General features: G+C 38.3%; 2 protein-coding genes across 2 annotated transcripts in view; both read right to left on the bottom strand.

The window, feature by feature from the left end:
* The window catches only part of LOC121943318 (ubiquitin carboxyl-terminal hydrolase 2-like), a 58,720-nt gene extending 56,668 nt beyond the window's left edge, over positions 1-2,052 (bottom strand). The window contains exon 1 of the mRNA XM_088078542.1: positions 1,820-2,052. The gene's annotated coding sequence lies outside the window, so the exon portion shown is untranslated. The remainder of the gene's footprint in view (positions 1-1,819) is intronic.
* A 1,348-nt stretch (positions 2,053-3,400) lies between these two features.
* On the bottom strand, positions 3,401-25,409 carry tbcela (tubulin folding cofactor E-like a). Its single transcript, XM_042487179.2, has 11 exons — positions 25,333-25,409; positions 23,715-23,841; positions 23,544-23,614; positions 20,653-20,826; positions 19,283-19,422; positions 18,793-18,974; positions 16,313-16,569; positions 15,214-15,340; positions 13,908-14,024; positions 13,688-13,799; positions 3,401-12,504 (listed from the first exon to the last, which is right to left on the bottom strand). The coding sequence occupies exons 4-11, from the start codon at positions 20,792-20,794 to the stop codon at positions 12,298-12,300; spliced, it is 1,284 nt and encodes a 427-aa protein (XP_042343113.2). The 5' UTR covers positions 20,795-20,826; positions 23,544-23,614; positions 23,715-23,841; positions 25,333-25,409; the 3' UTR covers positions 3,401-12,297.
* Positions 25,410-27,245: the final 1,836 nt, after the last annotated feature.

Genomic DNA, 27,245 nt, shown 5'->3' with positions numbered 1-27,245 from the left:
TTATTTTCCGTAATGATTAAAAATCCAGTGGAAAAATCCTATAGACTTTTTGACAAGGGAACCGGAGCAAAGCTTACCTCTCTGTCGATCTACATAATTATGTCATCCCTGGTGCACTCTGTGATGGTGCAAAGACACCAAAAGCGAAAATGTGGAAGACCCGAAAACCCTGACCAATCAGAGCAATCTCTGCTCTTTTGGGAGGGGGTCTTTAAAGAGACTGGCACTTAGACGGAGCATTTCAGATAGAGAGTGAACACAGGTGTATCAAGGCAAATGTAATGTATATGTAAGCTTGATGTAGATATTTACCTTTTTGTATTTTTTTTACCATTACTGTTATTGCATGCACACTAATGCATGTAACTTTGATATCTTCTCTTTTTTTCTTCCTTTTCTTTACTAAAAGCCTCAACCAACACCTGCAATACATGCAAAGAAGGTATCAGCATGGAAGGAACTTTTACTTTATAAAACCTCAGGGAGTTATTTGTATTTATTTATTTTTTATTTATATTTTCACTTGACTTTATTAAAAAAAAAAAAAAAAAAAACAAGTTGCAGGGAACTTGCTGTATATGATGTTGAAAGTTTCGGTTTTGATTAAACATTTGCCAAAGGCATTTAATTAAAATTTTGTGTTGGAGTTTCTTATATTCCAAATTCTACATTTTGACAGACATATTTCATTGTCATGTAAATGTATATTGGTTCCAAATATCAGTTATAGGTTTCTTTAAGGACTAATAATCGGTATAGGCGATGAAAAACAAATACCGGTCGACCCCTAAAATAAACTATATAAATAAAAGCATTTTTTCCAACATTTAAGTCGTATTTTATCTCATCACCTTTCGTGTGGACACACGTTTATACACAATATACCTGCAAAGCCCTGAAAAACAAGCATTACCACTAAATTACTGAACAGGAAACCGAGTATTTTGTAGAAAACAGTTGACGTATGTGTGTGAGGACAATGGAAAAAGACAGACGTAGTGCTGAGGACAGTCTCCGTGAGGAGTATAGCGTTACATGACAGTAGGAGGAGATGGGACGACACTAAAACAGAAGCCATGGTCGGTGCACTGCAGTGTGGCCGGCTGAATATGGCTCTAAACGGACTGTTTTTGGGGGCAAATATGAATGTATTTGAAATATTCCGTATATAATATGAGGATAACGTGATTAGATAACCGCTCGGACACGGCGTAGCTCGGTAATGGAAGCGGGACAGGTTTGACAGAGGACTGAAGGGGGCGGGGAGGTGATTGTATCAGGGAAAACTCACCGTCTCTAAGTCCTTTGAACTACGAGGTAGCGAAGTACAAAGTTAATACGACGCCTTTTGACTGAAATCGTGCTTTTATTTTGCTCGTGTGGCGTCTGTGAACGTCCCGCATCGGCTAGTTAACGAGCTAACTCGCTAGCTAACTCAAGTAAACAGCAGCGGCGAGACGTTAAATGGCACTGTTTTAGGCAAATTAAACACATTTGACGGCACATTTTTGGACATTTAAACTCGAAACTTCTACAATTGAGCTCTGCCAACACAACACAGCGTACGGGTAGTTTATATAACGGTTAAGTTGGAAAGTGACGTTAGTTAAAACTTGAAATTCTGCTGAAATTAAGAGTTTTTTCGCGGTCAAATTGATGCCGAATATTTTAGTTAGTCGTTGTGACTTTTAAAATGTGTTGACTGTGTTTGGTAAACGGAGTTATGTGTTGGTTCGCGGTAAGTAAGGCGGTCAAACACAGGGGTTTGGCGTGTGCCTCTGAGGGTTATGGTGGTAACTAGTAAACTGCATTCACTCACCTCACAGTTGGAGCTCATCCCGGTTCAGAAGGGCTGCGAAACGCCCCCCTCAAAGTCTCTTTGTGACTGGTTTGCGTTGCTTTTTCGTTACTTGAGTTGCTGTGACGGTTGACCGACAAATGTCCGATAAACGACTACACCGACACGGGCTTTAAATCAAGACAACGCTGGTATTCAGCCATATCTTGTGTCCCCTTTGCAGTTGTAGAGTTTCTGCAATCAAGTAACGGTCCTGTTCGCTTTAAAAGTGACGTCAGCCCGGTAACGGAGCTAATCTCTGATTGGTTAATGCCCCTCCGCGAGCGTCACTAGCCAGCGCAGTGACCCGCCTCCTACACCATCACCATGGCGACGAACGTAAACATGAGAGATTACTTTCATTGAAAAAATGATGCTTTCAGTGCTGTGGGAAAGACAGCAACTCACTTGGGTCTAAGTATCAGGAAAAGTACTGTTCAGTATGTACTTTTCAGAGGTAATTACCACAAAAATAATACTTATTCCACTCAATAAATATGCATTTAATGTGAAAACGAATGCCAAAAGGAACTTGAGTCACCTAAAATATTTTAATTTTACTACATGCTTTGTGCGGATTGTGAATGCAACTGGCTGTGTAAAAATAATGATGAAATTTGGAAACGTATTGCTTTTATTTTTTAGAGGTAGTGGCCTGAAGGAACAATATTATTACTAATTGATTTCTGTAAAGTGAGTTGTTTTTTTTAAGAAAGAAAAAATGGAATAGTTACATCCTAATAAATACATAAGGGACTGTTAATTATTTATGAGAGGGGAGAAGGCACTGGAAATAATTTTTAAGCACCGGGGAGGGATTTATGTATTTATTTTATTTATCTGGCTTAGGGGAGGGACGTTAAACTGTAAATTGGAGTATTTTGTAATTATTTGAAATACCCTTAGAACCCCATAAATCTAAAATATCTCCAAAATCAGACCAATTACTATAGCCAGAAACTGTAAAATATGGGAGGCTCAAGGAAAAATATTTGCAGCTCTGGGGAAGATCATAATAAAATAAAATTTAAAAAATTAATAAATAAAACAACAACAAAAATAAAGTCACATACCTTGATAAATAAATAACAGTCCCTTATTTCTTGCCATCACAGTGCAATTACATTTGTTTAGACATTAATAAACTTACCACTTTTGTGATGTTCTGAATGTCCAATAATTCCTGAACTCTGAAAGAAAAATGTTGTTAAAAATATAGTAAAGATCAATATTATTTTGTCATATTAAATTAATCTTATATGCTTAGATGCATTGATGTCACTGTGTTCTCTCCTGCACTCCTTATAAAAATGCATATGCTGCAGTAATAGTTGGCTGGGTGAGATATTGAAGGAGATCTCCTGATAGGCCGTGTCTGAGATTGTTTCCTATACGTGTTCCAAGTCCCAGCACTCAAGCAGTCATTCATGCTGGAGTGTGAGAGCATCTGCATCAAAGTGAATGAGTCATAAAATCATACTGCAGCATAACCATCTGTGAAACACATCTGGACCCCTGACATGGTCCCAGCGCTGCTGCTGAATAAAACAAAGTGACACGCTCTGAGGAGGGAGACTGCCATTTATTACCATTCGGTGACAGATCTTTCTCTAACACTAATATAAGAAATATGACTCATTCTGTTTCATTTAATATGTCATATAGGTCCTAAAAAAAAAAAAACAATTAGGCTTTAATTGCCATAGATTATGAAGAGTCCTGTGTTACATATAGCTGAGTGAATGTGTAGCTTAAATACTGGTGTATATGTGTAAGGATGAAACCTGGGAATCCTGCACATTTAGTCTGACCAAAATCCATAATCAAAGACAAATATAGCTTTCTGAGATCCACGTGGTGCACTATTTAGAGGCAGATGATGACTCAAGCAGTGCATTTACAGATATATCCAGAGTAGCAAGCATCTGTTTACTTTCACAGGTCTCCATTCAAACAGGATGTGCTGTGCTGACGCTGCCAGATGTCTGGCATTATGTGTTGAGTATTTAACTAAGTAAATGAAAATATAGAGCTTTTCAGTGTGTGAGTCATCTTTGTTCAGTTTATTCTTCCGACACGAACAAGCTGCACTGGTTTTGAGGAGCAGAGACGGAGTTAATGGGTTCAGCCTGCGTAAATTTAAAGGGCAAATCCAACCAAAAACTCATCAATTTGAGGAATTTTGATGAATGATTTCATGCATATTTTAAGAATATATTTTGACATCCTCAAGGACTCCCTTAAAGAAACAGTTTGATTATTTTGTAAATCTGCTTATACACAAATTAGCAGTGAGTTAGATGAAACGATTGATTCTGATTAATTCTCGCCAAGAAAGCATACAATTCCCCAAAATGTTAAAATATTCCATTAAATGCCATTTTCATCTCTGCATTATGTATGAAAGTGATGAACGCAGTTATCAGCGGTGGTTGCAAATCTAGAATTTAACATCGAATGAGTCACCTCTTACTCATACTACAATCATAACCTGTGAAGTGTTTATACTGCATTCTGGTTAATGGAGGATACTGCTGGTGAAATTGTCATCACTGCCTCTATGACGAATGTCTCATCATAAAATTATTGAATGATGAGTAAGAGGCAGGCCTCACAGTATCTGTCTGTGGTACTGACACCAAAACCTGATGTTTACTGTTGATGCTTCAGTCAGTCAAAGTAATACAATAACTGCAGTACAAAATAACAGAATAATTAAATTAATCCTACAAACTGCCGATAGGTGTTAAAGGAACACTTTGCCTGCACAGTTACCATTTATATATCAATAACTCAGCCCCTGTTTCCATGAATTCATTTAGAAAAAAATGTTTTTCATGACTTACTGGTGAATGAAAAATCCAAAAAGAGACAAAAATTCTTCATAAAATTAAAGTAAATGGGGTCCACGTGTAACAACGGTAAAACTAAACCCAAACATCCAATCATAAAGTCTTGCACAACTCATGCAGTATAATCCAGTCGAATACACAGTACTCTAAAATGACATATTATAAAATACTTCCATCTCTGGCATGTTTTAAGTCATAACATTTTTTGAGAAAATGCATATATTTAGGAAGTTTTGCACATGCGACTGAATAAATAAGACCTGGATGAAATTGCACATAGATTTTTTTATATATACTATATAACTTCAATCAATTCATGAAGTATGTTCCCATTTTTGGATTATCCGTTCACCATGTAGGCATGCGAGAAAAACTTTTTTCTTAAAGGAAACACGCAGTGAGTTACTGATATACAAATGGTAATTTTGCAGGTGAAGTATTCTTTTAAGTATTCTTTTATTCTTTTTTTAGTTTTCTCTATCAGTTTGTCACTTTGAGCAGTGGGATCCTATACGCAACATTTTCACACAAAATAATATATTTGGATACTTCACAGGGGAAGATTCTGTATTTCCTTTTTTTTGGTCTGAGTTTTTGTCAATGTTTTGAAGGGGCGGGTCTCAAAATGTGACGACATTTAGGTTTTTTTGTTTACATTGCCAGGCTGCTGTCAATCAAATCTGATTAAATCACTCATTCTGGACAAGGCAGATCACCTGAGTTTTGTTAATCACTTAATAAATAATAACTAAGGATTATTCTTTTTCCTAACTCTACCTTTGATTGGTGCTTTATTATTATTCATTGGATCTTTAATGGTACAGAGAAATACTTTAAATCTAAAATCAAGTTATCAGGGGCTAAAAAATGGTTTAGCCAATATTTTCGGCTTGTAGCAGATTGGAGAGTAAACAACAGACATGATAAATAACACAACAACATACTTTTCTAAAAAAAAAAAAAACAACCCTAAATCCCAAATGAATTCAACAAGTAAACAATAAATTTACATTAAGACTTATAATAATATTTTCCTTGGGCTTTGTATTAAAAAACATTCCCATTAAGTTCTTTGTTCCATAAATCTAAGCAGGCACAGAGACCACTTTCCTCGCAAACACATTAAATCAGTAAATAACATGCATACCAATAAATAAATAAATCACGCACTCTGAAACATACATGTTCTCACTATAAATAAATCTCACGCTGATTAGCACAGACATTATAACTTCATACTAAGGTTCAGACTCGGGCGCCAGCACTGCACTGCTGCCTCTCTGTGCTGGATTATATGGCTGTGATTCAGACTACGCTAACATTTATTAAGCACTACTGTGATAAAAGGGGCGAAACAGGTCCCGGCATTGTAATTCTTTTCATCTAATGTGTCATTGCTACACCATCACACCTTCTAATATTCAAGTATAGCAGTAGTGTTATAACATAAATATTGTGAGGAGGGATACACTGATGCATTTACATACTTGAGATATTTAGAGTAAAAACACTGTTTAAAAAGAGGCCAAAGCACACTGAGTTTTCTATCAACGGCGGATGAACTGAGAGCTCATCCCAAATAGGTTTTTGTTTCCAAACACTAAATGTGAATATTTAATTTAGTGGCTTGACATACTGTATCAGCTGCATCCATAGTCGCAGCACTGCGCACTGTCAGGAATCCCCGACCCTGCTAAGTTGCTTGCTACAGGAAAAATCAATAGATACCAATGCTCCTCTTATACAGGGTGGATGCTGTATAATAAAATAAATGCATACACTATATATATTCCACATTATAACAATGATAATACCCTATGGAGCTGTCTTTGGTGGAGGTAATTCTGTGCAAGATGAAGCAAAATGTAGAATACGATAATGTGTACCATAAAATATACTGATATAGAGGCATAAAGAAGTATTTCACTAAATAGAGGGCAGTTTAAAGGTATAGTTCAGATTTTTTAAAGTGGGATTGTATGAGATACTAAGCCATAGTGAGTTTATTATATACAGTAAATGTCAGTCTGCATGACCCCAGTTTGGAGAAGCAGCAGGAGCACACAGAAACATAGCAATGTACTGTTGTGGATGGGGGTCAGCAAAAAAAAAAGATCTTAGCCACCTAAAGAATTTAATATCAATTAAAGCATATGTTACAGAATATTTTCAGTGCTTTACCTGTCCGTCAGACAGCCACTAACTCTGACAGGAAAGCCGTTAACGGCTCCAGTTTCCGACTTATGCTGTCGTCAAAGTCACCAGACTCCATTGACAAAAACAATAATTTAAGCTTTCTGAACACAGAAGCTGCTTGTTTACTGCTGCCTCCTTCAGTAAGTTAGTTTGTGTTATTATGTGACTTTGGGTCATCCAAATTAACCCTTTTAAATGCCAAAGCTACACAATAACATAGACAAACTACCTGATTGAGGTTGTGGCCAACCAGCAGCTCCCGTGTTCAGCAATGTTAAATTACTGTTTTTTTCAATGGGATCTGGTTTTGAGCAACATAATGGCTTCAGCTCCCCACTGTGAATTGCAGTCTGACAGAAAGGTAATGCAGTTAAAATATTCTAAAATTAGCATACTATATTATACATAAAGCATACTTAAAATACTACAACATGTTTTAGTGCGGGCCCCATCCACAGCAGTTATTAACCATGTCGGTACTCCTGCCTGCTTCTCCAAACTGGGGGCACTCTGATTAATCTCTACTATATTCATCACAGTGACTATGGGTAAGTACCTCATACAAACCCACTTCAATAGATCCAAACTATCCCTTTAAAGATGCATACAGATGCACTGAACTGAGATCAGTATCTGTTCGAGGAGAATTACTGATAATATTCTTTAAAAAATTCTAAATACACGGTAAAGTAAATACATTGATTAAGCATTTAAAGGTCCATAAAACAAGATCATATGTAAGTTAATAAGTAATTAGTATAAGTAATTAAAGAAATTATGAAATGATATGACTTACACTAATAAAAAAAGTCCGGCGTGCTCTCTTTTTAAAAGCTGAAATAATAACCTGAAATACAGAAGAGCAAAAAAAAAAAAAAAAAAAAGAGAAATAATATGCAAAATTATTGATTTTCATGAAAACACATTTCGACCATGAGCCTTTAAAATGACCATGAACGCACAAGTTACTGACGAACTGTAATGTGCTCAAATAAATTAACGTGATCTGGATAAGCACGTTTAGCTAATGGACGGACGGGTGGATGAATATAATCAAACCTGCATTTACATGATCTTTTAAATATAGACGTTACTGCTCCCGCACCAAATGTGCAACAAAGACTGTCTTTTGGGTACCTGTGTGTGTGTGTTAAAGAGTCACTTCTTTCTAAATATAAATAAATAAATAAACCCTCATGTGGTAGTAGCAGGGACACAATGGCACCTGCAGGGGGCAGCACATGATGTGACACTACAGCTGCTTTGTGGTGATGCTGATGCTGTGTGGGCATGTGTGAGTGTGCACGTGTGCATACAGTTTTGTAATAAGAAACACAGTAACATCCGATTAAACAAACATCCAAACATCCATTTTCGGCCACTTATCTGGGGGCGGGTTGCAGTTGCTGCAGGCTAAGAAAGGTAATCCAGACATCCCTCTCCAGCAGCAGTTTCAGCTCCTCTTGAGTGACCCTGAGGCATTCCCACGTTACATGAGATGTATAATCTCTCTAGTATGTTCTGGTTCTACCGCAGGGTCTCCAACCAGTTGGGTGTGAGCTGAAACCTCCAATGGATATTATCCAGGGGGCATCCTGATCCAACCCGTTGTCATTCCCAGGTCATTAAATTGTCCTCTCAGCGTCTAAGAGAGACGCAGAAGGTAGCCTTTAACTTATCTGTGTGATGCACATGTTAAAAAAATGTAAAATGCTATTAAATCATACACATTAGGCAGGTTTCCATTACAGTTTTGAGCAAAACTTAAGCGATATTTTCGAAATGTCAAACAATTGCGGGAGCACCGACAAGCACATAGCCATAGCCTCATGTGACCTATAAAAGTTAACAAAAAGTGTTTCCATTGCAGTTTTGTGAAATACGGCTTTTTCAAATCGCCTGAAATACCACCTCATGCAAGTGTAGAAACTTTTTGCAATAAATGGGAGTTTGTTTTTTTTTTTTTTTAGAAATTGGCATATTTTGTATTCGCAATTTCAATTTGAGCAATTTGAGGGTTACTGGAACCCTCCTACTTTTACAAGGTGCATTGCCCACACTGAAAAAACAAACAAAAAAAAAAACGTGATTAATGCTGTGATACGGTCGTGGCTCTGTTTAGGGAACAAAACTACTTGGTTAGGTTTAAAAAAAGATCCTGCACTGGGTTGTGAGACATAATGTAGTGGAAATACATAAGTCGAGTGACATCAAGGTGCAACGACTGTACCTAAATTATGTATTATTACGTTAGAACAAAACTGATGTTTGGTTTCACACACGACACAAACTTCCACATTGGAGTTAGCTGAAAGTTTGGCGCATAAAGACGTTAAAGAGTGCCTTTGGCGTCAATATCCCATGCAGAGGGGCAGGACAAAGTGCTGGTATTTGATGACCTGGGAATGAGAGCAGCCTGCTTGATCAGATGCCCAAACCAGCTCAACTTGCCCCTTTTTGACTCCAAGTTTCCTCCAGATGTCTGAGCTCTTCGCCCGATCTCTGAGGCTGAGACCAGTCATCCTGCAGAGGAAACTCTTGTATCTGCCATCTCATTCTGTTGGTCACTACCCAAAGCTCACGACCACAGGTGATGGTCGCAGCATAGACTGACTACTAACATAACTGCTGACACTACGCCAACCCGAATATCCATATAAATTTCACCCAAACCCCTTAATTCCACCAGCAGCGTGTTGATGACATTACGTCTGTGACGCTGTTTTGCTCTGTCCTCCACGCAGCTCTATATCCCACCGGGAGCGTCTGTGAGCATTTCAGAAACGGAGCATCCTGCCAGCTGATACTGTAGACTTAATGAGATTGTGCTTATTTTCATCAATTTCCCTTGATTTTGTGGTCATTTTACAATGATTTTGGGGATTATACCTCGGCTGAGTAGCCTACATATATAAATGCTTTCCTTTTCTGTCTGTTTAAATTCTGTTTATTGATATTTTTACCCACTTTGTTGTGCTGCAGCCTACAGTCCAGCCAGGAACCGAGCAGATCAAAGAATTTTAGCCGTGTTTCAGTCAACAAACATGCTCATCTTGATAATTATACAGATCAGTATAAAAAATCCAGTTAAAAATGGAATAGATTGAAGATTTGTGGCTGTTTAAGTTAAAAACATATCCACCTTAAAAATCATGCAGATGAATAATTTAATAATTTAATTTAATTATGAATAAAATAAGCCTAGGTATGTAGGAGATTTTATCTGTGTTCTTGTTAAAAATACAGTGCTGTTTTGAATTATTATGTACTTTCTGTCTATTTCATGTGCAGCGCCCGTTAGCAGGAGCATTAATTCTCCTGATGGACAGAATACAGAGGGCTGGTGGAAGGAGCGGATACTATTTATGTAACGTTATTTAAGCAAAACATGATCCCGAGTGCCTGCAAGGCGTTTTATCCTTAAAATTGACTGGATGCACCGCTGCTCGACTTCTTGCCTGGTACGATCTGCTCTTGGCGGCTTGACGCTCCACGGAGAAAAGTTGGGAGTCGTGTCCGGGACGCTGCTGAGACGCTCAGAGGCTTGCCCGGTGGAATCACAAGCATTATCTGAACGCAACTGGCTCCAGGGGCCGTGCTGTGCTGTGCTGTGCTGTGCTGTGCCATGGTTGCAACGTGGCATTGACTGACCCGGTGGAATTTAGGGGTTACTCGTGACAAGACACCGAGACATTTAAATCCCTTTGCTTGGGGCAGCAACTCTCTCCCAATCCAGAGGGGACAATCCACCGTTTTCTGACAGAAAACCTTGGCCTCAGACTTGGAGGCGCTGACCACTTCACATCAACTGCACGCCACCCCAGTGCACGCTCGAGGTCACGGTCTGATAAAGCCAAAACAACCACATCATCTGCAAAGAGTAGAGAAGAAGTTCTGAAGTCCCCGAACCGATCGCTCTCCAACCTGCAGCTGAGTCTTAAGAAAATCACAAACAAAACCAGCTACAACCCTGGCAAAGCCCAACAACCACTGAAAATGCTTTTGACTTCCTGCCGAAAAAGTGGACACAACTCTTACTGCAGGTTTATAAAGACTGCATCGCTCATAACGATGGCCCTGACGACACGTACTCCCCAAAGGTCTTCTCAACGCCCAGGAAAAAAAACGTGGAAAACACATAACGGCATAAAGAAAACATGAACTCTAAAATACTGTTTACACTGTTAAATATCATCGATCTATAATCACTGCACTCCTGCAAGCCATTTTGTCATAAAGTGGTGTCATTTTCCTTTTTGTGCGACCGTTTCTTATTTAACCTGCCTCAACTATTTCAACTTTATTGAAAGTCCTCCTCCACTTTTGCTTGTTGTTACTTTACAGTCCACCTGGATGTTTGACCGTCACTGTGCAGGGTTTGATACTGTCTCTCAGCGCTCACCTGGACTTTTCAGTGAAGTAGGAAGATCCTGTGTCGAGTAATTCAACTTTTGTAATGAACTACAAAATTTGCATATTCATATATTGTAGGGGGGTATTTAAATATGGATGTATTTTTATGTTTCTGACGTTATTTATTTTTATAAATTTTTTTGCCATTTTTATACATTTTAAAACATCTAAGGGCGGGATCTTTGAGATTTATGAAATCTGTGTATTTTAAGATGAATTTAACACTGATTGTCATTATGGCTCTTTAAAGAATCCCTTGCTTTTTGACTCCTGACTCACATTTTGTCAGTTGATCTAAATGTGATGTAGCATCTTTTAACTTTGGCGATTATCCACAAAAATACAAAGAGAGAAAAAAACACCACAGAACAACAAAATGAACCCCAAAAATGCTACTTCGATCACTACCATAAACCATTTTAAGCAGGACTTTTCCTTCAATAACTGCAGCTCTTCCTGATACTACGCCCACTTTAAAAGTGCCGCAGTCTTGCTCCCCTTTCACTACTGATCAGAGTAGCTTTTGCAACAAGTGGGCAAGCCCGTGGTGTTGAATACTTGCCTATGCAGGTGCTATGGTACATGCCGTGTACTAAGAGATTGAGCTGCAGTGAAGCTGTGCTGGTACAGCAGCGCCCTCCCCTCTGCTAAAGCTGCTAGCTGACTGCGAGTTGCTCTCTCGGCCGGTTCTCCAGTGTGACAGATTTGTCTCCTAACTCCAGTGGATTCCCTCAAATAAAGCTGAAATAAATAAAGACATAATGGCTGCATTTCCAGCCGGTGACTCCCAGCAGCCACCTGTAGTCCACTGTGCAATTTCCATGATGGCGTTCACATCATTTTCTTCTTTTACTCTCTCCATTGCAACAAGTGGGCCGCTGATGCTGTTCCGTATGCGTTTTCCAATTATTTTGCGATTTCAGTTAACCAATCAACAAATAATCCAATTAACCAATCAATCAACGAGTCACTCTAGTTATCCAGTTGGACACCGGCTGTTCATTTGGTCTTGGGCACCACCAGTATTTCGTCACCGTCTTGGATGCTGTAGGAGTGGAGAGCGCGGTTGTTGTACTTCATTTCCTCCGGACCGAAGGCGCTGCCCTTGTCGATGTAGTAGAGCCTCATGCTGTTGGTGGACAGCTGGACCACCGTCGTCAGCTGCTTCCTCAGCTCAGCCACTGTCTGGTCCAAACGGATGCTCAGCTAACACAGAGACAAACAATTTCCACATTTTAGCCTTTAAACCGACATTTGGGAAAAGAACGATAAGCCAAAATTCATAAAATTCACATAGTGGCTTTAGGACCAATAGTCGATGGCAACGCGTACACTGACGGTAATTCACAAACAACTCTGGCCATAAATGACCATAAATTCACACACAATCAGTAGTTATCGAAAATGTTTGTGTTCATACTGCTAGAATATCAAAAGGTTGCAGTTATTGGATTACCTGAACACAGACATTACATCTTTTTCGAGAAAGCAATTATGTCTAATTTTGACAATAGCAAAAGTATGCACGCAAATCCAATCCAAACTTAGAGCAGGTGCTGAGTCAAACATGAGTAAATGGCAACAAGGCTTCAGTTATCACTTATTTAACGCACAAAAGTGGCTTTTTGAGCAAGACAGCTTTTCATCAGACTAGACTTACACACCATCTGTTCTTGTGATTATAAGTAAATTCATTTAAGATGGCTTCTCGCAGTGTAATTCTAGTCTGAGGAAGAGCAGTTTTCCTTCAAATATATGGTTAGAGGGCCATGAGCAACTTAAGAGGACATGGCCCAAAGATCAGCAAAAAAAATAGTGAAAAAGTTCAGAGAATATTATGTTAAAATAAGCAATAAATAAATAAATAAAAATAAAAATAAAAAAGAAGAGAAATTAGAAGGAAATTACCCCAAAAAATGCAGAAATTTAATTTCAATTAATGTAATGTAATTAATTAATTTAATTAATGTAGCATAATTTGATATCTGTAAATGCAATAAATATAGTTTCTGGACATTATTCCTCAGGGCTTTTTTTTATTTTTCCCCTTTCTTTAACTAATTCTCAGGAAATTTCCGTGTCACTTTTTACTAATTTCTTGCAATTTGTGGAACATTTCTTACCAAGTTGCCTTTTTCCCATGTTTTTGAAAAAAAAACCCAATTTGCTGAGGTTTCAGAGGGTTAATAAGCTTGTAAAAGGCGTTCTGAACGCAGCACAAAGAAACTGATGTGTTCAAGGTTTTAAAGGGTTAACAGGACAGAAAAGTCAAGTATGATTGGCCGAGTGACAAAGGGAAGAGAGGTTACATGGGATCATTTGGAGCTCTGCCTCTCGATTTATTCTACTTTTATGAACTTAAATAAAAGCTCATTCGTGCTGAACACACCTGTTCCACTTTTTCCTCACAGTGAACCTCCACCTGGGCACGGCAGCGAGGTCGGAGGTCGATCTCAGCGAGCGGCTCCAGCTTCCCATACTTGGTCACCAGTGAGTGGTATCTGAGGAGGAGCAGGAAGTTGTCCTTTCAGTCTTAAGAGCATACACACATTTCTGAAACTTGCACACATACCATCGTAGCTGAAGTGTAAACAGTGAGTGCGAGCCACCTGTAAGGCAGCTCCTCCTCAGGGTAGTCTAAGTAGTACCGGATGAAGAACCTCTCTGCGTCTTCTCTCTCACTTTCAGTCACAACGCTGCCATTTAGCAGCGATATTGAAGGGAGCCTGAGGGGAAGCACATATTTTAACAAATATTTGAATCTGAAATGTACCATATTATCACCCACTGTGGTTCAGATGTTGAGCACTTCTCAGAAAGCAGGTTTCCATTAGAGATTTGCACAAAACTTAAACAATATTTTCAAATTGTCGATAAAACACAACGATTACATGGCGATGGATGTTCAAAACATTAGCAGGTTTATTTCTATTGCAGCCACGAACTAGCCGTCATTATTTCCAATCGGAGGCGACGTAGGCGAGTTATGGAGCGATAATGGAAAGGAGAGCTCCTTAGACGTGGGAGCGGCCACGTATGAGGGATTTCTGGGAGCTGATAGTCCACGATTTCACAGAGAAACTGTGGATTCAAAACTTCTGGGTGATCTGCTCAACTTTTGAAGAGTTATGTGATGCAATAACAGCTCTTATAGCAACTCTTTCAGTCCTTGTTGTGCATCAATGACCTTTAAAAGGGAATATAAAAACTTTTTTGCAATAAATGGGAGGTATTTTTAAATTGATGTGTTTCCTTTGGGCATATTTTATATTCACAATTTCAATTTGCGAAATTTGAGGGTTAATAAAAACCTGCCTGTACCGTTAGGGGCAAAGAGCTTCTCTATCAACTGTGATGGAGTTTAATTGTTACTGGGCGGGTTTCCATTAACCCTTAAATTGAGCAAATTGAAATTGCGAATAGAAAATATGCCTAATGGGAACATGTCAATTAAAAAAAACTTTCCATTTATTGCAAAAAAAGTTTTTATGCTCACTTTTAAAGTTCACATGATGCACAACAAAGAGTCAAAAAATCACTACAAGAGCTGCCATTGCATCGCATAACTCTTCAAAAGCTGAGCGGACCATCCGGAAGTTTTAAATCCACAATTCCTCTTTGAAATCGTGGACTATCAGCTCCCAGAAATCCCTCATATGTGGCCGCTACCTCGTAGCAGAGGCTCGCCTTTCCATTATCACTCGCATGACGTCTAGTTTGGTGGCTGCAATAGAAATAAACCTGCTAATGTTTTGAACATCCATCAACATGCTTCTTAAAATGTTATCACCAGAGAGGTCAGTGGAAACACAGTCATCTCACAATTGTATTTTATCAACATTTCAAAAATATCCCTTAAATTTTGCCCAAATCTGTAATGGAAACCTGCCTACTGATGTCATGGACGGGACTCACTGTGCGATCATGAGGCTGCGGCGCTCTGCGTTGGTGTAGGTCTGCAGTAAGGGAATGCCCTGCAGCCGCACCTCCTCCAACTTGGGGAAGAAGTTCAGCTTCTCAATGTCCTCCCATCGGTTGAGACCTGACGACAAACAGAGAAGTTTTGTTTCAAACAGGCAAAGAAACAGTGACAGTTAATGAAATATGAGGTATAATAAGTAAAAGGTATAAGTGTAAGGTTCAGTAAAGTATCAGAAGGAGGTGTACAGTGTCTGTCAGACATAGAAAACCAACTTTGTTTCCAAAAATAGTCTCCAACAAATGAGCAAATTTACTTCAGTTTAAGTAACATTTGTTAAAAATTACAATACCCTGCTGATTTAGGATATCTTTGTAAAAAAACAATAAATCATCAGTAGAAACTGATGGGTTTTTTGGGTGAGAGCCACAGACAGCGTGGGAAAGTCAGAAAGTTTTCAGAGATAGACTTGCATGTTTTTGGTTTTAGTCTTTTTACGGAATTTGTTAAACCAAAAGTAATTATTTCAGTACGTTAAAATCTGTAATCTTTGCTGCCAGAATAAAAATCCCCGAAACAACAAAACCTGCACTGGTAACCAGTGAAATGATCTCAGCCTGTCGGCAGAATTTGTTTTTGTCTTTATAAAAAAAAGCGTTGAAGACTAAAAATGAGACTAAATGACTCGCGGGTAGGATGTTTTTCTGTGCCGAAGGCGAAGACGATGTGACAAAGTGATGCTTTGAAGTCAATTTGAAGACGTCTTTGGATATCGTTTCTGTCCCCTCGACTCTCAGCGGAGCTCTAAAAATAGATTCACCGCTGATACTCCCCAATATAGAAACAAGTGAGATGAAAGCAGACGAGGAGAAACAATCTGTTGCAATACTCTACAAATAACATTTTAGGATATAGTGACTCACTTGTGCTAATTTTATCAGCTGTTATGAAGTCATTACATCCAGACGCTGAAAATTAGAAGCAATTCAGCGCTTTCTCCCAGAATCAAACCATCATGGGGCACTAAAACACTTCATTTTAATGGTTTTAAATGTCTTATACCAAAACACACACACATAATTCAGCCCAGCTGACCTGAGTTGTGCAGGTTGATGCTGCGTAGGTTGGGGAAGAGCCGTCGCAGGATTTCCTTGCTGTCCTGAATGGAGGCCAAGTTGTTGTTTGCCATGACCAGAGTGTCCAGGCTGGGGAACATGGAGCCAAACTTGCGGACTTCGGCCCAGTCCTGGAGGCTGTTGTCGGTGATGTGAAGCAGGCGTAAGGTGGGGCAGGTCACACTGGAGGCACTCACATCACTGTACTCGTTAAGGCAGAGGAACAACTCCTCCAGTCTGCAGGGCGACAGCAGAGGAAGAGTGTACAATTCATTCATGAATCTTGTATATTGCATTTTTAATATTCTATCTTATTATTATCTTACTTATATTATAAAATATAGTATGTTACACTATAAATGGACAGCAAATGGTAAATGGACTGCACTTGTATAGCGCTTTTCCAGCCTTTTGACGTAGCGCTTTCTCACTACGTCACATTCACACACACACACACACACACACACACACACACACACACACACAGGTGGCCGAGGCTACCGTACATACCGTATACCCAGTAACCATTCACATGCACTCACAATTTGGGGTTCAGCTGCCCAAGGATACTTTGACATGTTGCCCGCTCTACCTCTGAGCCACAGTGCCCCATATTATATCATTACATTATATTCCATAAACTATTTTTACTCTTATTATTACTGATAATATAATATAATATAATATAGTATCGTATCGTATCGTATCGTATCGTATCGTATCGTATCGTATCGTATCGTATCGTATCGTATCAAATATATTCCATCGTCAGAGTGAGCTTTAAAGGGACAGTTCAACCCAAAATCAAAAACACATATTTGTATTTATAGTGCTATTCATCAGATTGTTTTGGTGTGAGCTGCCGAGTGTAGGGGTTATCGGCCGTAGAAATGTCTGATTTCTCTTCAGTTTAACTGAACTAAATGGTACTGTGCTTGTGTTGCTCAAAGCGCCAAAATAATCCAAAGACCTTACTATGAGCAGTTTCATGTAGGAACTATTTTCTTTCTACTGAACTACAGCCGCCAACTGTATCAATGCGCAGAAGAAAGCGTGCATCTACTGCTGGCTCACCAAGGACCACTGACCTCGCTGATGTTTCAGCCATTGGCCACATGTGCAGTATTTATACAGTGTGGGACGGAAGTGCCTGGGTCCTAAAATAAAGAGTAAAAAACTGTTTGGGTTGATCTGCAGATCATGCTTTGGTTTTAGAAAATCTTGCATCTCACAGGCCCACCTAAATTAAAATGTCTGGTTATGTTACTGCCTACAACACTGCATTAGGGGGGATATAAAACCCAGAGCTCATCTCAGAAGGACATCATAAATGCAGAAAGAAAGTATTTTCTCGTGAAACTGCTCACTACAAGGTCTGCGGATTATCTTGAGTAACTGGGTCATGATTTCTGGAAAGAGACATTGATGTTAAATATTTCAAATGTATTTGTTTTTTTGCGCTTTGAGCACCACAAGCCGAGCGCCGTCTAATTCCATAACATTGGAGAGAGGGCAGACATCCCTACGACCGATATCTCCAACACTCAGCGATTCACACCAAAACTATCTTGATTAATTAATAACACAGGGATTTTCATTGTTCTTACACACAGAAACAGAAAAAACAGCTAAGAACATGATTCGCCATAATGAAACGCTGTGGCTGTCAAACACTCAGCCGTTCTAGAGTCAAAGTCGTTCACTTTTTTTACATGACTGATGAGCGGGCTGTCGGACATGTCACCATGCATATTGGTCGCACGCAGTGACAGGTGTTTTGTTGGAAAACCTCGTTGGAGCGAGACAGTTTGTAGCGGTGAAGCGGGCTGTCGCACATGTCCACGCTGGAACGTGGTGTTTGACATTTTTAGGCACTGGAGCTGGCTATCACTCATTTCCGTGCTGGAGTGGGCTGTTGGACATGTCCGCGCACTGAAATGGGATGTTGGACATTTCCGCACATTGGAGTGAACTGTCGGACATTTCCACGCACTGGAGGGGGCTGTCGGACATGGCCCCGCACTGGAGCAAGCTGTTGGACATTTCCGGACACTGGAGTGGGCTGTCGGACATGTCTCTGTGCATAAATTGGTTGCGCACAATGGCAGGTGTTTTGTTGGAAAAGCTTGCAGGAGCCAGACAGTTTATAAAACTGCTCCAGTTGGAGAGCGCTGTCGCACATGTCCACGCGCTGGAGTGGGCTGTTGGACATGTCCACCTCTGCTCTTACTATGTTTTGGCATGAGATTTTCCTCGGTGTCATGAGAGCTTGAGACAGAGCCCAAAAGCCTGAGATGCACGGCAGATGCGTGGGAGTTGGCAGCCCCGATGGAGAAAGGGTTTTTTAAATAACCAAAATACTGTTTAACCGAAACAGTCGGTGATGCCTGTACTGTGCTGTTACAATAGTTTGCCAGCCTGTGGAGAAATTAAGAAGCAGTGATCAATTCGGCTGCTTACTCAGTTATCTCCCTTGTGAGCAGCAGCACGGTCTCCCAGGACACCTGAGTGTTGTTGAGGACGAGCCGTCGGACCCGGGAAAAACCCTCAGCACAGCGCGGCTCGAGGGTGTTTCCTGCCAGCGGGTTAGAGCTCAGGTTCAGAAACTCCAGGTTGGGGATGTTGGACACGATTTTACTGATCTGAAACAAGACAATTATCACACATAATACATTATTAGAGTTTCTTTCCTTTTATACGTGTTTTAAATAAATTTCAATCAATCATGTTCAATTCAATTCAATTCAATTCAATTCAATTCAATTCAATTCAATTCAATTCAATTCAATTCCATTCAATTCCATTAGGAAACCACAAATTTAAACCAAAAACTAAAAGACTGATCTCACTTTTTGAACATTGTGATACAGGGTTTGTTGACAATAAATAAAACACAGATATAACCAGCCTTATCACGATTAAGTAATGTTAATAAACCCAGAGACGGCACCTCATGCCAGTCCTGCAGCTTGTTGTGAGACAGGTCCAGCTCCATGACATGGGCACAGAAAGCAGCGATCTCAGCCTGCTCTCCTGCCCGGCTGATCCCACAGCTGTTCAACACCAAAATACTGGGCAGGTTGAGACGGTCTACAGGAGAGGTGGGAGAGGGCGGAAAGGAGGATTAATGAGGATTAGTCTGACAGAGGGGACGGCTCATACAGAAAAAAAGAGGGTTTTCAAAGTTTTTTTCATGTGAGTAAAGTGGATTTGAGATTAAACATAATGAGTCACAGGAAGCTGGGATTTGTTAAAGTCGCCCTCCGGTGAAAATCAAGTTTTTACCCTTGTGAGCATGTCCAGATGGTGTTTTTTAATGTGCTTTGATACATATCATTGACAAAATTAGCAGTTAATACCATGTATATATACCAATTACAGTCTTAAAAACACAGATTCAGACTTCTAGGATTTGTTACGTCACAAAACTAAGGAACCAATCCCGTCAAAACGAGAGGTATGAGAGGAAAATCAGGAGTAGCTGTTGTGATGTACAGATTTATCTGCCAGACATCGGTGTTGGCCAATTTTCCCCTAGTTGACTGTTATCTGCAAATACGATGATATTCACCGATGGCTGATGATTTTCCATTGTGCAACATTAATTTGCGTAGACTGCAAAGCAAAACAAAAACAAAAAAACCCTGGAACACTGTCGTAATGAAAGAACACAGTAAACTATTGACCCATCAGGGGTTAACCCTATTGTTTTGCTGTGACTGCCACACTGTCAACAAGTCAAGTCAATTTTATTTCTCATATTCATTATCACAAAACACAGTTTGCCTCAGAGGGATTTACAGCATTCGACATCCCTCTGCCCTCAGAGCCTCACATCGTCTAAGGAAAAACTGTAAAAATGCTGTATCAGGAGAAAAAGGACGGACAGACGTGCAATACATGTCGTAAATAAAAATTAAATTACAATAATGACAAAAAAGAAAGAGAAAGAGAGAGGGAGAGATGCACAGCAAAACCATGTTGAACTCAGCAGGAGAGCTAGTCAGCCATGAACCGACGATACAATATTATCACGATACATAAATCACGATACCTTTTCATTTGACTTCATTTAAAAAAACAAAAATGCTGCATTTGATGTTAAAAGTCTCAGTTTCGATTCGCTAGAGACATTTACACAAAGTTATGTGCTGGAGTTTATTATATTCCAAATTCTAAATATTTACATAAAGATTTTCATTTTTATTGTTAATGCATATCGGTTCCAAATATCAGTTATCGGCCTCATAAATTACTAATAATCTGTATCCTGTCAGCTTTGAAAAAACGATATCGGTCGACCCCTGCAGTGTGGCTCACCTTTCATAGGGGAGCCTTGAGAACCTGCAGTGGGAACCACCACCACTCCCATACCGGGCCCTCTGCGTAACGGGAAGTTCTCCGGGCTGTACTTTTCGGTCATCACCTCCACAAAGGTACGACCGTCCTCTGGTGGCTCCATGGCTCCGTAACGCTGGACAGCGTCCCCCTCAGCTGGGAGAGGACAGAGAGAGACATCCACAGTGATGAGCCGTCTACACGTGGACAACTCAACTCACTGGCTAACGTTACCTACAAGTTACAATAATGTTTAAAGAAAACATTTTAATTTATTGTTCAAAGATCGTTTTAATGATGTTTATCATTTTAAATAATGTTCCTTTAAGGTTAAAAGATGACAAAGACGTAACATTTTAACTGCAACATTCTAGAATGTTATTTTTTAAACGTTACCACAATGTTACACGAGAACAAAGGAAGAACGTTTTCAAAGCAACATTCACAACATTTTTGAGATTACAGAACATTTTTTAAAATTAAAATGTAATGTGATATGTTAACGATAACATAATAAAACATTTTTAACATTTTTTATGCTTATAGAGAATGTTACCTTAACTTTAAGAAGAATGTTTTGGGAACTAAAAGAAAACATTACTAAAACATTGCATTTGTTACATTGTACCATTCTCAAAACGTTTTTATAACCAAATATTGTTAGCTGAGTAGTTGTTTAACAAAAAAAGAAGAGTTTATACAAGGATTGCCACTAAAGATTTTTTCTTATTGCATATAAGTCTAATGTTTATTTTCATGAATGATAAATTAATCTTTGAGTTATAAAGTATCAGAAAATTGTGAAAATTGTCATTGACAGTCACTCAGACACCAAGATAACGTTCTAATCTTTTTTATTTTGTTTTTGCCTACGTTTAATTAAGATGATATAAATCTAAAATAGGGAGCAAATCCACAATTGATCAAATAATCATCGCAAAAATACACGTTTCAAAGTCAAAAATTGAATGCTACTTTTGCCACACCAGGTAAAAATATAAATACTTTGAGCAAGTAGAAACAAATATATCTACACACATTTGGCATTAGCTGTAAAATGTTTCTGTCATAGTCTCAATTACTCCTAAAAGAGTTCCCACAGTCACCAAAAACCAGGATAAGTCATGAAATTTCAAATTTTTGTTTTACAGGACTGAAAAAAGTCATGCAAATAGTAAAACTGTCATTCATATAATTTTGTTTTTATGTGTAATGTTATTAACTGTAGCTCTAATATGCACCAATGTGTGTATATATATATATATATATATATATATATATATATATATATATATATATATATATATATGTACTGTTAAGTTATTTCTAGCACCACATTCTCAGAGTGCAACATGTACTCTGGGCACAGATGGAGCAGCAGAACATGAGGTGCAGTGAAAGTGAAACTTAACTGTTAAATCTATTGAGTCTAAAGTTTGCATTCACTCGCAGCAGCTGCTCCTCTCATCCATTGATCTGAACTGATCAACATGTCAATTATCAACCCCACGAATAACAAACTGCTGCTGAGGGAAAAAAAACATATAAATATATGGAGTGCTCCGCCTGTGCTCTGTTCACAAACCCAAAAAAAACCTCAGAATTTAGAGAGGGGACACAGACCGATACAAAGGGACACATACGTATTTAATAGAAAAGAAAAATAAAACGAAAGTTTGCTGTCATCATCCCATTCCTACTTTGTATATTTACTGCAATTTCAGATGGAGCTATGTTTGTGAGAATGGTCATGAATATTGTGTTATGGGTCCTTAAAAATAATTGGAAAAAAATGAAATTTTGTCAATTAAAGTGTGTGGGAAGCCTGTAAAAAATGTTAACTGCAAAGACTTTACACTGTAGAAAGTAGGGGTCGACAGATTATCTGCCTGACAGATTATCATATTTCATCAATTTGAGAAGAAAAGTTGAATTATTAGAAAATTACCTCAACTTGTTGAATAAATTCAGTCAACTTAAAATGTTCTGACAGACCAGACACTAGCTTTAACACTAGCTTTTAAACAATAATGTTTGTTTTTTTTACAGTGTGGTGAATATTAACTAATATTCTCATTTTCTGTCTCTCACACACAAACACTGCGGCCTGGTGTTCGGTCTGGACCTGATTATGACACTAATCATTTATTTCATTTATTTACGTGCAATACCTTATTCAATCATTACTAAAATATTCAGCATAAAGCATATTTTTAAATAAACCATTGCACTTCCTCGTGTCCTGTCTGTATAAATCAGCCGACCATGCAGAAACACAAGAGTGGCCATGTCTGATAAAATACTGCATTTCTTTTTATGAGAGGTTCGGATGATAATGGGAGCAGACGGGGACACGAGGAAGTGTCCTCAGCTCTTTATCAGCAAACCGCAGGGACGCTGTCCCATCTAAACATCCCTGAATTTGCCTGAAGGACTGAAACAAGAAAGCTGTTTTTTATGCTTTTCAAAATAAAACGGCCCCTTTGACTTAACTTATCACTGAAGTTTCTATAAATACAATGATGCGTATCTGTGTGTGTTTTAAGATGCTGGGTGGGCAGAGCCTCGCTGTGGAATCTGCTGCAGGGAAGCATAAATTATGTAGTGGTTTTGCAGAAATAAAATAAAAGGATCCTGTTACAATATGTTATTTGACTAAAATGCGGCGCAGTAAATTGTGGTAATGTAAGAAAGCAATTTGTCACTCTTTTGCTAATAAATAAATAATTTTTACTCATATGAGACAAAAAAGAGCACAGATCCAATACAACATGCATGCCAAGTGTTTAATAGAAATCACCTTTTTCTTCTTTTTGTATAATTTCCAAGTGAATGTGGTTAAAGCACAAAAGACATGACAGAAAGTGTCTTACCTGGAGAGACGTTTCCCTTGACTTGACCAGTATCACTGCTCACTGTCTTCTTCTGTGTTTGTACTGACGGCCTGTCAAGGAAATGAAAGGAAATGTCATTTAACACAGGACAAAGCTGTCTATTTTGAAGATGAAAGGGACGCTCGATAGCGCTGTCAAACAGTGTCTTACTCCAGAGTGGCTGGTGGGGCGGACAGATGTCTCCAGTAGAAATGCTGGTCCCTCTTTGGTCAGTTGTCAGTGTTTGCTCTGGACAGACCAGAACAAGGAGGACTTGGACGCTGTTCACCACATGACACTGGAGGACAAAAAGTCAAAGATCAGTTTCTACCTTGTTATCCATTTGCCAGCATCAATATAATCCAAAGAGCATGGAAGCACATTTAAATTCCCAGAAGTAGAGCACAGTGCTACTGTGGACAGCCAGACTGTCTGCACAGCAAAGATAGAAACCACACAGAAATGTCCCCACAAGGGTTAACAAAACAGGACACAATTATCTGTCAGTGACAATATACTCAGTGACTGATGATTATTCAGTAAGACAGACGTTTGAATAAAAAAGAAGAGAAGTGAAGATAAGTGTTTCTGACGCCGAACATCCATTTGAATTCTGGCAATTTCATGTCTCCTAGCTTATCAGCACATGTAGACATTTTATAGTTTATAAAAGAATTATAATAATCGATTAAGCATGAAGTTCTCTTAAATTCGGCATATATCTTTTTTACCAAAACAATACTTATTTCAACGAAATGTCCGGTTTACAAGCTAGAGCCTCTCGCGGGGTAACGGCTATTGTGTGAAACAATCGCGGCGGCAACAGCCATACAGATTACAAAAGTTAATATTTTATTGCAATATTTTTGCTACTTATTATGTAAGATACACGCCGACCTGACGTCTAACTCCTGCTGTTTCGTAAAATATCTTAGGTGCTTTTGTCACATTGAAACTCAGCCGATAAAGTACGGGCATCTTTAAGGACGCAGATTTTTGAATGCAGTTCGGCTCCTTCTGTTTCACGGTGAGCCCGCTATACCAAATGCCCTTTGCATTTTCGTAATTTTATACATTTATACTTATCAGTAAGTGTATGAATCAAATAGGTTTTAAAAGCTGGCGATATGTGATTTAGCACAAATTTCTTGTAAATTCGGCATACATGTTTTTGATAAAACAATGATTATTTTGACAAAATGTATACTTTTATAGCTGATTTCCTAGCTATAGCACCTCACCAACTTCTATCAGTTCGAGGAAAAGTGGTCCTGGTAACAACAGGCAGACCGATAATAAAAGTTGATATTTTATTGTTGTAAGTCAGACTTTTTTTTAAAGAATCTACGCCGAACTGATGAATAACTGCTGGTGATATGAAAATCGGCTTATATTTGTGTTTTTATTTTATAAATAGGCCGATGTGGCTCAGACATGTATAAATTTACAGATTTCTAAATGAAGTTTGGTTCTTTACTAAAAAAAAATAAAGCTAACCCTGTTCAGACAGTTACAACACTTTTCCAAATTATACCCCCGTTTAAAGGAAACAGCATTTAACAGCTGAATAAAAGGTGCAGGCTGCCGGGTGTTGACAGCCAGGGTGCAGACAGTGTCCAGTCCAGACTCAGCATCAGTGAGTGTGACCCCCAGCAGCAGCTCGATGGAGCCCGAGATGGATTTCAGATGGCAGCGATATAAATATACTTTCAATAACCAGCAGCTAATGACAATATGCTCAGAGGACGCCCGAAAAAGCGATAAAACAGAAGGTCGTCGCTCTACATACCTCTGATGTCTACTTTGAATTTTCCTTGTTGATGAAAACAACCAGCTGTCATTTTGCTCTGCCATACATCCCGGAAGTGACGTACCTCGTTAGCTGAACATCTTTTTTTCTCCCCGTTTTTAGTTAATGACTTCCTTTAAACTTGTAACATTTTAAAGTGACACTGTTTTTTTAGCCTCTATTTTTATGGGATTTTATCGAATCGTATAAAATAAAATAAAAATAAACAGTGATTCCCCCTGAGACAATGATGTCATTGTGTTGCTGGTGCTGATAAATTTAATAATTTCCAGGTATTCAGGTGTTGAAAAGTCTTTCTGTGGGCAGGCTGATGAAACTTTAATCCATTATTTTTTTAAGTGTAAAATAATTTGTCTATTAGAATATATAATATGGTACATAAAAATATATTTTAAAAAGTCATATATGGTATATAAATGGTATATTGCACCTTTTTATTTACATTTTATGTCCTTTATATTCTATTTTCATAATTATTGCTTTTATATATTTTTTTAATCTTATATGTTCTTTGTAAAGTTTATATTTTTATTCTTCCTGCATGTTTTGCACCAAAACACCAAGTCAAATTCCTTGTATGTTCAAGTGTACTTGCAGTAAAACCTGATTTTGATGTCATGTTTTTAAAAACTGCAACGCTCATAATTTTACAATTAAATATATAATCTGTTATATTAATAGTAATATTTGAACTGTGTTGTTAATTTTTTTTAAATGGGATAATTTGTTATCCATAAACAAACATTTTAGGTTCACACACACACACACATATACTGTATATGTATTACAAAATATAATGAATAAAATATGGGACAAGGATATCTTGAGTGTGTGTGTGTGTGTGTGTGTGTGTGTGTGTGCGTGTGTGTGTGTGTGTGATTGAGACTGGGATGTCCGCATGATTTTAATTCAGTTGGCTTCAGAGAGAAAAAAAATAAAAATAAAACTAGACTTATACTGAAACTCAACTAAAAGTAGACATTTTTAAAACGTTTAAACTAAAGTGAAATAAGCACTCTGAAAACAAGCTGAAACACTGAAATGGAAAAAAAAGAAAAACAGATTAAAAATGGAAGAAAAAGAAAATTCAATCAAAAAATAATAATAAAAATAAAAATAAAAATAAAAATAAAAATAAAAATAAAAATAAAAAAAATAATAATAACAATAATAATAATAATAATGAAAACTGTAGTAACTCCAGTTTTTAGTAGAGCCCCTGACTTATAGTTTAATTTGTCAGGAAATAAGTGGGTGATGTTTTGTATGACCTCAGCACCACCTACAGGAAATCAAAATTCATAAACAGGAAATCCAGGAGAAAAATAACCAGCTAATCTAATTTAACATGAAAGAACTAAGTGAAAATTTGTTATTTATAAGAGGGGATAAGATGTGCAAAACAGGGAAAGGCACTTTAAATAATTTTTAGGCACAGAGGAGGGAGCTATGTTTTTGATTTGGCTTAAGGGAGGGACTTTCAAGTTTAAATTGTAATATTTTGCATTTATTTTAATTACTATCATGTTTTTTTCATGTTTTCTGCCAAGGTGCACACAGCTGCTGATGACGCGTTTTTGTTTTTTTGTGGAAGGTTTGCATTTTGCTTCAGAAATTAGCTGTTTGTTTTCGTGGTGACTCCTGTGCTGTTTGCTCATTGGCGTCTGTATTTGCTATGAATATACAAAAAATACGAATATGTATGTTGGAGGGAGGGTCGTGCATTTTCTCTCAGTCACTTAGAAAAGCTAAAACATTCGTCGCTCCATTCACGCTAAAACTTAAAAAGCCCTTAGAGGCCGTACACAAACGTTTTCGCGAGATCTCGAGATAATTGTGGCGAGATTAAAAAAAACTGTGTTAACAACATAACACAGGTAGCATGAGATCAA

This window comes from Plectropomus leopardus, chromosome 6 (assembly GCF_026936395.1).
Source record: "Plectropomus leopardus strain MGB_pleo_1.0 chromosome 6, ASM2693639v1, whole genome shotgun sequence".
Classification (NCBI taxonomy): domain Eukaryota; kingdom Metazoa; phylum Chordata; class Actinopteri; order Perciformes; family Serranidae; genus Plectropomus; species Plectropomus leopardus.
Note: the sequence above shows the minus strand (reverse complement) of the source record. Positions and strands in the feature narration are given on the sequence as shown.